At 46.7% G+C, this 11,798-nt stretch overlaps 1 protein-coding gene across 1 annotated transcript in view; it reads right to left on the reverse strand.

Moving 5' to 3' along the window:
- Positions 1-7,541, reverse strand: part of LOC141010716 (AT-rich interactive domain-containing protein 1B-like) — a 182,916-nt gene extending 175,375 nt beyond the window's left edge. The window contains exon 1 of the mRNA XM_073483804.1: positions 6,270-7,541. Coding sequence (XP_073339905.1) covers positions 6,270-7,541 — 1,272 coding nt within the window. The remainder of the gene's footprint in view (positions 1-6,269) is intronic.
- Between the last annotated feature and the right edge of the window lie 4,257 nt (positions 7,542-11,798).

Below are 11,798 nucleotides of genomic sequence, written 5' to 3' on the forward strand. Positions count from 1 at the left end.
TCGGTGCGTCGTCCGTGTCCCATCGTTTTTCTATTTTTGTCGCTCTGTGCTTCACAGACGACAGACAGCGTCTTGCTGGTGCTGTTTGGTTGTATTCTTTTTTTTTTTCTTTTCTTTTTTTTTTTTAGCTGAGCAAATGGTCCCACCGTGCCAGCACTGATTAGGATCAACTCAAACCAAACAGCGAGACGTGTGACTGGAGTGCACAGTCTACAGTCTGGAAACAGAGAGGAGTGCAGGGGCTTTGATGTGTAAAGTGATGGATGAGAGTGATGATGATGATGATGATGATGTTGATGATGATTATCTCGCAGGGCTGCTAGGAGGAGGAGAGGATGGTGGCTGTTAGAAGTTCATACATGAAGTCACACACACACACACACACACTACATGAATCACACACTGGCTTTTATGTGAACATGCATTTACATTTTTATGTTATCTGCAGTAAGCTGACTCCACTAGCAACTGTTAAAAAACAATCAACTAGAAAAAGATACTTAAGTCATACCAAAGCATATCTACCTGAGACAAATGTTATTACTTTCTGTCGCAATTGACACATTCACACTCCTATTTATTTATTCTCATAAACTTGTGTTTTCTGAGAACATAAAAAGGCAAAAGCCCGATTTTACAAAACAACACAGCTTCTAAGTTTTATATCAAATGTGCTTATTGAGTCGCCAGACTAGACTGAAAAGATACATATATTTTTTATATGCACCAAAAAATCTACATTCTCGCAGTCTAAATAAAAACAGCTCCCTGGATAATCTGCCAATTATCCTCCTCTCTTCTCTTCCTTCAGCTGAACTATCAGACCATTAGCTTTATTATACAAAAAGGGAGGAGAAGCAGAGTTTGGTTGGATCCTCGAAATGTCCTGCTGACTGTTTGAATTAATTGCATTAATTGCTGCAATCGCCCAAATTGCTTATTTCTAGAGGGACGGACGGGCCTGTTTCTCATTTCCTTTTGTCCAGAGAGGAGAGAGAGGACATGGAGGAAGCAGTTCCTCTAAGCAGGGCAGTGTTTCAGTAGTAGCCCACAGATCTGCTCAGTATAGTGTATAAATATTCGATAGGATATGCTGGCTGTCTAAATACCTCTGAACTGACTGCTGGTCCCTCGGGAGACCTAGCCAGCTACTGAGAGCCGGGGACATGAGGCAGATAAAAGAGGAGAGAGCATTTTTAGAGAGAAAACACAGGGGGAACAAAAAGAAATGGCTGCAAAAAGTATAGGACCATCTGTTTAGTAAGTATAAAACTATTAGTATATAGTAAGAAAGAAAGAAAGAAAGACCATCCCTCCTCTGGGATAGAGGGGGAGGAGGGGGGTCCTTCCTTTCAGCAGCTCCACGTGGCTAATTAGCATATGTGAAGGTCAGGGTGGTGGAGGTGGGGGTGGGGGGGGGGGCTGGGGTGCCACCACAGCACCCACTGCCATGAGACCTGGCGCCCTGCCAGCCACACACACTACTGACGGCAGGAAACCCAATATGTTTGTGTGTGTGAGAGAGGCTAACAACTCGTAAATACTTCTTTTTCTTCGCGTCGTTCACAAGGATGAAGCAGGGCGAGATCCGCAGGGAGAGAATTTTAACCATGCTGACATTTGCCAGAGTTCACATAGTGATTCTCGCTCTCTCTCTCTCCCTCTCTCTCTCTGTCTTTCTGTCTCTGAGAACTCGGCCGGGCCCATTCCTCAGAAGTCAGCAGCCCTCCATGTGACTCACTTCAAATATCGCCTACATTTCTACATCTCTGGCCGCCTCATACTCCTGCAGCTAAGTCTCAATGCTAGCAGCAGGTTTATGCAAATCATGACCTATTGAGGTAGGAAAGACAAATTAAAATCCAATCACAAAAAGGGGTTGGGGGTAAAAAAGAAATCTGTCATAAATCAACAGGAAGCACTGGCTGGAAAAATAATGACAAATGCAACATGTCTGCTGCCAGAATTCACATAAAATGTCATAATTGTGTGCAGAGGTTCTGATAACATGATTATTATAATATTGACAAGAGCTTTTCTTTGTTTCAGTGTTCAGGCTGCATAGCTTTTAGTAATGGTTGTAACTATGTACAAAATTAAGGAAGGCTGTTTAGTAGGCTGCCAGTAGGAGGAAGTAGTCCTGGGATAAATGCCATAGGATGGCTTTACTTTTCCTTCAGGGTCATCATACGTCGGATCCACCACTGCTGACACAGACTAAATAAGGCTGAAAAATGAAATTTAAATGACTGATCAAATCAAAACAGCCTTGGACGACTTCGTCCACACAGGAAAAGTCAAATTCTCCCACATGCACAATTAACTTTCGTCCCCAAAATTGCTTTCGTTTTGATTTTTCTGCTCCCTCCTGACACACGGCAGTTCGGATAAGACGGAGCTGAGAAACAGCTGACACTGAATCAAAGCTCGCACTAATTAAATCCTTTCTTCAGGGCGTTTACACATCCACCTTTGACTCCAGGGGATGGTGTGAGTGCATAGTGGAGCCAGACAAAAAAAAAAAAAAAAAACTACAATCATTGTATTTGCTAGCTGGTAATATGTGAGCTTATGTCCAGTGATGCAACTGGACAGCTGTTGTTTTTTTGTTTTTTTTAATTCACATTATTTTTGAAAATCTGAATTAATTGGCGTTTTGTGGAAACCGCATGCAGACCAGGGATAACCCCTGCCTGCCAATTACCTAAGCAGGCTCTATGTTTCATCCAAGGAAGATGAAAAACGCGGCGCGGGGCCCTTATCGGACGCAACAGAGCAAATTAAAATTTCACTCTGGTGTTGCTAATCAGCAGTGCGCTGGCTGGCCAAGACAGAGATGTAAACAAAACAACGTAAACAAACGACTGACGGGAGGGGGCAGAGAGCGAGAGAGACAGACGGAGGAAGAGAGACGGGTGGGGTTGAGGTTGGACTGCTTAGTGCTGACGAAGGGGCTTTAGCCTCCTCCTGACTGCACACACATACATAAACAGGGAGACAGAGAGGAGAGACACACACTCAAGGACACAAACACAGGAGGAAAGGAAGCACCCAAACACACACACACCTGACCAGACCCCATGGGCTGTCGGTCCGATGCAGAACATGTACCATAAATTAAATTCCAGCAGCCACAGTCAGGCCCATCACTATGCACAAGGCTCCCTGAGATAGCCGCATAATACAATGTGACATTGATGCATTGCTCCTATTATAAAGTCTTTGTTCGTATCACACTAATAATTCATAAGAGAGAAATGTAAACAGTATGCACTGGAGAGCACTGCAAGCAGGAATCATTTCAAGGTAAGCACATTACCAAGGATGGGATTGGGTCTAGTCTTTGATATGTAGAACTACTGAGCTTTGATTTCAATTCCAAAAAAAACAAAAGCAAAACACAGAGAATAATGGTGATAAATTAGTGGAAACTGTAGATATTCATTTTTTGTTTTATTAGGTCAGATTTTAAATGAGTTGCTGCTGTAATTATCTGAGCAACAACACTATTTCCAACTTGCTAGGCCCTCATTATTTTCTACTAATTACTTTTATTGTTCTCTGTGTGTGTTGTGTGTTGTGATTAGTGGATAACAGACAGATTCTTGTTACACGTATAGGTTGAGACAGAACATGCTGTTTCATTTATGATGCAAACCTATGTAAGTTATTCGGATCGCTGCTATGTAACTGCTATAGGCACACACTGCACATAAAGAGAGAAAAACACACATTGAGCAGGAAGAGCACACACACACATGCAGACACACATTCGGGCAGAAGGTCGCAAACTGGACACTGAATATTGTTCTGTTTTTTCTCAATTAAATAGGCCACAGTAATTTCAAAACTAGGACAATGTCGTGTTGATGAGAGAGCAGGTTCAACACACACTTCTGAATAACATATCTAACGGTTCTCTGAAGTGCGTGTGCGTGTGTGTGTGTGTACACAACACAAACACACACACGCAGCGGTGTGGCTCCGTCTTCATTTTTGGTGAGTGGCCAGACAAGTGAGTGTGAGGGTGGAGGGTGGAGGGTGGAGGGGGGCAGACAGCGGTGTAAATGAGGTGCACTCGTTTCGCTCACAACTTGCTCCTGAAGAGAGGCAGTGGGGAGGGAAATTGAATTTGAAAGAGGGGAAACTGTGCCAACAGGTGACAGAGGCGTGCTCCGACCAAACGCACTCTGAAGTGAAGCGCAGTCATATCACGGGGCCAATTTGGAGGCAGTATTATGCACTACACTGCTCGCCTTTCTCACACAGCCTGTCAGCGCGCAGGAGAGCAGTGCTGCCGCTCCAAATATGAATTAAACATAGGGCTTTTGTAGCGTGAATATACTGCTGCTGAAATGTTGATAGAGTCGAGAAAAACACAGCAGCGCATGCACTTACTCTTAAAGTGGAAAACTGGAAGGAAAAAAAAAACATTTGCAGTATAAAATGTTAAATTTAAGATTTGTTTAGGGGGCTGCTGGAATTATCTGCACTGAAAAACTGAATGTGTACAGTACGGCTCATATGCTGTGACTGCTATGATGTGTGTGTGTGTGTATATTGGATATATATATACACCAATCTACACATGTTGGTCCAGCTTATCAGTGCATAATCTTTACCACAGCAAACCTTCCTTTGCTTAAACATTCACTTAGTTTCCCAGCATTCAACACAAATTGCCCTTGATTGAAACAATGTAGGCTAATGAACCACTTTTGTTTTGCGAGAGGCAGGCAGTGTAAGCCATGCTCAACCACCTTGCCCTCCAGTCGTCCAGATGTGCCATCCAGCAGTGCGAATAATTTAGTGCACCAAAAACAACCACACAGTCATGGCTCTTCTGGAGCGAGACTGCGTTGTTTCTAGGGGCCAGTGTTCTGAGCTGGCGGCTACTCCCTCCCCCTGGCTGCAGGTCTGCACACTGTTGACACATCACTGTTTCCGCTCAGGGTCGGGGACACCCAGGGATCCTTGACTGGATTCCTCCAAAACAGACGGAGGAATACTTGAACAATTAGCAACACTCTGTTACCACTGAGGTGCCCTCGAGCCAGGCATTCGACGCCCAGCTGCAGCAGTGGCCCACAGAAGTGCAGCTTGAGGGGGGGGATGTTGTGTAAAACTGTGGTTGTGCATGAACATCACATGTGTAAGACACAATTTCTCACATATTGGATAGAGCAAAATATGACAAGTAAATCAAGGTGATAACTCACTCTACATGAAAACACATCATCTTTTTTCTTTATCATTTTGGGCTGACATTGAAGTGTCTGTTCAGTGTGGAAAAAAAGATGAGAATAATTATCAGTAGCAGCCTAAACCTTCATAAAACTTCAATTATTGCGTTGGACGGCCTCCAAGTCTGGAGTATTCCCATAAGACTTGAACGCAGCATCACTACAGCGCCATGGCCAAGGATCCCTGCAAGAATCCTGTTTTTTCTTTTTTCTTTTTTTTCCGTGCAGTCTGCCCAGCGGGGCCACAGGGAGCCAATCAGATGGCAGACTGGGTGTCAACTGTGAGCCGAGGAGTACGGAGAGCTTTTAGCCAGTTTACCTCCACTATTCAAATAGTGAAGAGAGAAGCAGGCACGGGAATAAACGAGGCGCACACAGGAGCGCTCCGGCTCGACATGGAGCGCACGAAGAGGAGACGAGAGGAGGGGAGACGGACGGTCTCTGCACGGCCGCGGTGTCTGTGCGATTCTTCACATCAGTTAAACACCAACACATGATGAATACGACAGTTTATACTGAGCATTTATGTACATTTTCTATAGGAGCGTTTCACTTTGTTCGACGTGCGCCTCGAACACAACACGTCCTCTAAACAGGGCGTTTCGCAACGTGTCTGACACCACGTCGGCAGAGAGGTCCAGCCAACGTGAACGGTGCTTTTTATCCACTATATAAAACTAGAGAAGAAATAAAAAGGAGAGCACACAACTGGAAAATGAACTATAGATATATGACGGCAGAAACACAGCCTCTGATTTATCCTATTAATTGTTGCAGGCTCCTTAAAATATCCTAATAAATGAAGATATTTAAAAAAAATAAATGTGTGTTTTCTTCCTTTTTTCTGTCATGTTAAAGCTCAGGTAGGTCTAATGTTTCACACGTTTAAACACAGCCTAAAATCTCCTGAATAAAAATATTAACCCATATAATTCACCTATAAATGGTTTATTATGAGTGACACACCAGCGGTGAGATACCCAAGTTCACTGGTGCACACCGGAGCGAGAAGTTTCCCAAACTTACCTGCGTCCTGCCGAGGCCTTGCCCTCCGTTGCCCGGACTCATTGAATGAGGATGGTTCCTCTGCTGCCCTCCCCAGCCGTGGGCCGAGCTGGCTCCATACTGGGGCCCCACGTCTTTCCCTAGGCCCATGCCGGCTTGCTGCTGCGCCGTGGAGCCGCTGTAGTCTTGATACGCACCGCCATAACCCCGCATCATGGGGCTGGGGGACGTCAGCAGTTGGTTGAGGGTCGGCGTGGCCCCTGAGGGTTGCTGCTGCTGCTGCTGCTGCTGCTGAGTCTGTCCTGGGAACCTCTGAAACCCACCCTGAGCAGCTCCCAGGGGAGGCTTGCCGTGGCTCGCCGAGGAGTTGCTGCCCATCATCATGTTACCGGGTTGCCGGCATCCAGAGGGGCCCATCATCCCGTAGGCCCCTCCGCCGTAGCCCGCCCGGTACGCCGCCGGGTACTGATTGTACTGGCTGTTGTGGTACCCTGCTTCGTGGGAGTTCTCCATGCTGTTATGTGCCGAGGAGTGCGTTATCCCCATCCCACTGCTTTGTTGCTGCTGTCCGCCATGTTGCTCATAGCAGGGCCTCGGAGTGTAATAGTTGTTATTAAACTCAGAGTTGTTACTAGTTGGCCCCAAGTTAGTGTGTTCATACCTGGTACCCATCATCCTCTCCGCGGGTTTACAGGTGAGCTCCCCCTCACCTTTCCCTGGCATGTGCTGCTGCTGTGGCTCCCCCTGGCCCCCCAACAGGTTCTCCTTGCCGCCGTGGTGTTGGTGATCCATACCTCTGTCCCCACGGGGCCCCTGGCCGTTGTTATTGGCGGTGTTGTTACTTTGAATCTGTCGCTGCTGATGTGGCGCAAATTGGCCGAACTGCGGCGGCGGCTGCTGCTGCGGCGGCGGCTGAGACTGAGGGGGATCTCCGCTGCTCCCCACACATTTCAGCTTGTGGTTCGCGATCAAACCCGTTTCCATCGAGGAAGTGGTTGAATTAGTCGAAGCCGGGGCGGACGCGAGGTTATTCCCATCCTTGTCGTGGCCGTCCGGAGCATTGTGAGTCGTGGAAGTTGAATGAACCATGTTGAGCTCGTTTCGGCGGTGATGGTCTACATTATTCAGAGTCCCATCTCCGGCACTCAGCATCGGTCCAGTCCGCTGTACGGTCCCTCCTCCTCCTCCTCCTCCTCCGGATTTCCCCGAATTGAGCTCCGGACCCAAACCGCTGGATAATTTCTTATTTTTGTTATTAGTTCTGGTCGGAGCCGATGCAACTTGCGCAGCCATGGTCACTCCAACATCTCAGCGCGCAGTGACAGCAAGCCCCGACCAGCCTTGCGCGCAGAAAATAACACAAGAGGGGAAGAAAAACACAAGCTGGGAGGTGAAAAAATGTATTCAGTGGAAAAGCAAGCTCTGTTGTAGCGCTGGTTGTTGCTGTGGTGGTGGTGAATCGGTGCGTCAGTGAGGCTTCATGTTGAAAGTTTCTCTGCCAGGTTTAAACGAAACTTTTTCTCTTCCCCCCTCCGCCTCTCCTCCATCCCGGTTCTCGGTAATATGTAGCAGCGTCTCCCGGAGCCCTTGTGGCCCAGCATGGCATGAGAGAGAGCGGGCTCTACCAGCTTATCCACCTCCAGGGCTCCGGCGCGCCTCACATGGAAAATCCGGACTGGAGTAGTGAGCCATTACGCACGCTGCATTTAGATTTTTCTGTGTTTTACGGTGTTTTACAGGTTGATTTTACAAAAAAAACAAAGAGACACTGGTGTGGCAGCATTTGGACATGTCACACATTGTCTTACTGTCATTATAACATCTGGATTTATTTTAATAATTGCGCCCCAGACGCTGAAGGAATGACTCCCCTTCCTTGAGACTAAAGTGCATGATATTCTTAAACAAACAATAACCGTATTTGCAAATTACGCACAGACATTCCTCCTCCGCTCCACGCGGACCCTTCAAATAAACACACCAGCAGATGTTAAGTTTGCCCGAGCGACTTGGTACGCATTTATCCAGATCTGATTTTCCCTCTCCCCACCCCTCTCTGTCCCTCGGCTCAAGCCAGTTCTCTGCAGCTCTGACAGGAGTCGGACACGCAACCACAAGCTGTGCGCAATAATGTTGCCATCGGAATAAGAATGTAATCGCACTTTATAGCGGCTATAATGTTGTAATATCTGAACCAGAGTTCGTCCCCGACGCGCTCCTATCACTTCTTTTCAGCCTGAGAAGGAGTAATGTTGCCCTTCAACAAAGAACCACAGCAATCGTGTAATGAGAGGGAAACCGTGGAAATATCACAAACTATAAACTGTCTAATATTCTACAGGGCTATTCGGTGGGATAGCAGATAAAAATTGCCATTCAGTAAGATTAGGTCACCATAAACTCGTTGTAAGTCTCCATTGGAATGTAATATGAATATTATGAATATTAAAGGCATTCTTCATTAGGGTCTTATTTGAATAAAAGTCTACATTCTTTAATTCCCTTCATTTGATTTACTTTATCAGAGACTAACCTGTCTGAAATGATAATGAAATTTAGAAAAAAAAAAAAAAAAAAAGAAAAGAAAGAAAAAAAAAGAAAGAAAAAAAATCAACCCCAGGCTGCAATGTAGGACCACACAAAAACCAAAGTCTACAAGATATGCTATCCCATCAGCGGTATTCAAACATGAATGCAAAACAGTGCTTAGTAAAGAAGCTGGGGTGTCTGTTGGGACTTGAATGAGCAGAGGGTCCGCTTTGATGAGATCAGATGCATTTGATCAACAGAGGGAGCTGCGGATGAAAGAGGGGTGGAGGGGAGTGAGGGAGAGAGGGAGGAAGAGAGGTGGGGGGTGGGGGGTGGGGGGGGGGGGGTGTAGAAGGATTTGGGGATGAGAGTTGTGCTGAGGATGGCCGTGATAATGATGATGACTGGTGGTGGTGGGAACAAATGTGTTGATGATGATGATGATGATGAGTGAAGATGCCAGCGGTGGAGGCGATGATAACCAAAATAATGGTGATCTCTGTAGAGGTAGTGATGGAGAATGTATAAGCGGAAGCTAATTGTTGCTTTAATTCACACATTCACTCTGCCTTTTACTTGTAGGTGTAGAGTCTGAGCGTATAGTGTAATTCACTGTGAAGCCATGTCCATGACAATGGGAAGACCCCTGCTGGAGATACAGTGTTAGTACAAGAGAGAGAAGAAAAAAGTATATAAAACACATGCAGTGACAGACCTTGTGTTTCAGTGAAAAGAATATTATATATGATGCATTCTGCGAAACTACTCATGTAAGATGGAAAAAAAATCATATCATCACATGACAGCAAGAGGCTTAATCCCACTTTTCCAAATGGAAGCTCGCTCATTGGACACAAATAAAAGCTGGTGACATCCCTAGAAACCTTTCCCAGCCGTTTGCCTTTATGAGCCCATATGGCAGAGAATAAAAGCTATAACGTTGTTATGGTCCAACTATAGAGTCTCCATGGTGTTCACTACTCAGTATACTCAGGGCCAGCCTATAGCATCAACAGGACCAGATGGCTATTTATCTATAGGACACCCTGAGAAGACATCACATTTACATCCTGTGAGAGAGAGGAGAGTGTGTAGGTGACAGACTGCTGCTGGTGTGTGTACTGTATAGACAAATGTCCTTAAATGATCGAGCATTTCTTTATGTCCGGGCTTCATCACTGCACCTTTTCTGATTAGAACAAGCCTCATCCACACCCTTCCTGCTCTCTGTACTTTGTGCACATGACGATTCTGGCTCCCATCAGTGTCCCAGATCAAAGCCTCAGCTCTGATCTCATCTAGAGCAACACTAGGGCTGACAGTGAGGGGACCTGGAGCATTAGCATATTCTATGATGGCGCCCGGCTTTTCAAGCCGTTGCCTCGGCTGCAGCTCTGGGTGTGCGCGCTGTGGCTTTGCAACTCTAATTTCCCTCTCTCGCTCATTAAAAAAAGCCCACTGTTCTCCTATTAATTCGCAGACACACTGATCTGTTTGAATGGCGAGGATGGGTGTGTGTGTGTGTGTGTGTGTGTGTGTGTGTGTGTGTGTGTGTGTGTGTGCAGGAGGAGGGAGGTGGAGGAGGGCAATGGCTCAGCGCATTTGCATTTATGTTTAATTTATAACCTTCAGGGGCCCCCTGATGCAGCAAGATTGAAACAATAACTCCAGACAAACACGGGGAAGAGAGGAGGAGGAGCCGGAGGAGGGTGGATGGAATTAAAAATATACAGATCTGGGATGGTATGTGCTTTGCATATGTGTGCGAGAGTGTGAGGATGCTGTTACTGCGTGTACACCGGCGTGCGTGCATTTTTTTTTTTTTTGGGAGTATTCATTCGTGCGTCTGCATCAAGGTGTATCTGAAGCTCACACACACAAACACACACACACACACACTGGCAGAGAGGCAGAGGTCTCCTTTCCGCGGGGGGATAACATGCCACGGTGAGTGTCTGTCAGGAAGAGAGCTGGAGTCTGTTCCGAGGGAGTCTGCAGGGATCTCCCCCTAGCAGCACAGAACAGCACAGCAGACAGCAGCAGCAGCAGCAGCACAAGCCTGGCCAAGCACAGAAAGTGGGTCAGCCCAAAACACACACATGCACACACTCAGATATACACACACACACAGCTCAGACGGATGCAGCCCCAGTGTCACACTGTGGGTGTGTTTGAAAGAAAAAGAGAGGAAGAGCATGTGGAGAGAGAACGCCTGGATGAGGGTTTGTGTACGTGAGAGAGAGCATGGTAGTATATTTTGCATTAGTGATGTTGAGGGGTGGTGGTGGTGGTGGTTGGGGGGGGGGGGGGGGGGGGGTCTTGTTTAATATGAAGGGTGGATGGCTCAGGAGGAGGAGAAGGGGGTGTAGCTGAGACAAAAAGCAAGCCAGCCATTGTGAGCACACCCTATGGAAGTGCATCAAATTGATCCATAGTCTTTTCATTTCAGGCTTGGGTAAATAACCGCATTTGCATTGATCAGTCTGGAAAACCAGGCAACGATGGGCTTGGGAGTGTGCGGTATGTGCGCGTCTGGGCATCTGTATGTTTGTGTGGCTGCTAACAAAACACATCTCTTATTCCTTTCTGCTCCTTGCGGAGTCGAGGGCCTCACCAGAGCCCTACAAACGGCTATGATGGATAAAATGTTTTCAACAACACTTGAGAGGAGTGGATGCTATTGTGTCCGCCTGTATACCGAAACACAGAATCACAGAATTCCCAGGACGCCGCATGCTCTATTTATGTGTTATGAAAAACATGACTCAAAAGAAAAACGGAAAACAGCCATGCTCTACTTTTACTGTCAGCTATCATGTGAAGTGTGAAGAGGAGGAAGAGGATGAGAGCGAGATACAGACAGGGAGAGGAGAGTAGAGGAGAGTGATTTTCTTCATCCACAGATCCCATCCTGATGGTGACAGGGGACTGGGCTCTTAGAAACACCCCCCTCCCCTCCCATACCTCCATCCCCTCCGCCCCCTCTGATGCCTGTCACTGCTCCTCTCCTTCCCTCCCTCC

Source organism: Pagrus major, chromosome 16 (genome assembly GCF_040436345.1).
Source record: "Pagrus major chromosome 16, Pma_NU_1.0".
Lineage (NCBI taxonomy): Eukaryota > Metazoa > Chordata > Actinopteri > Spariformes > Sparidae > Pagrus > Pagrus major.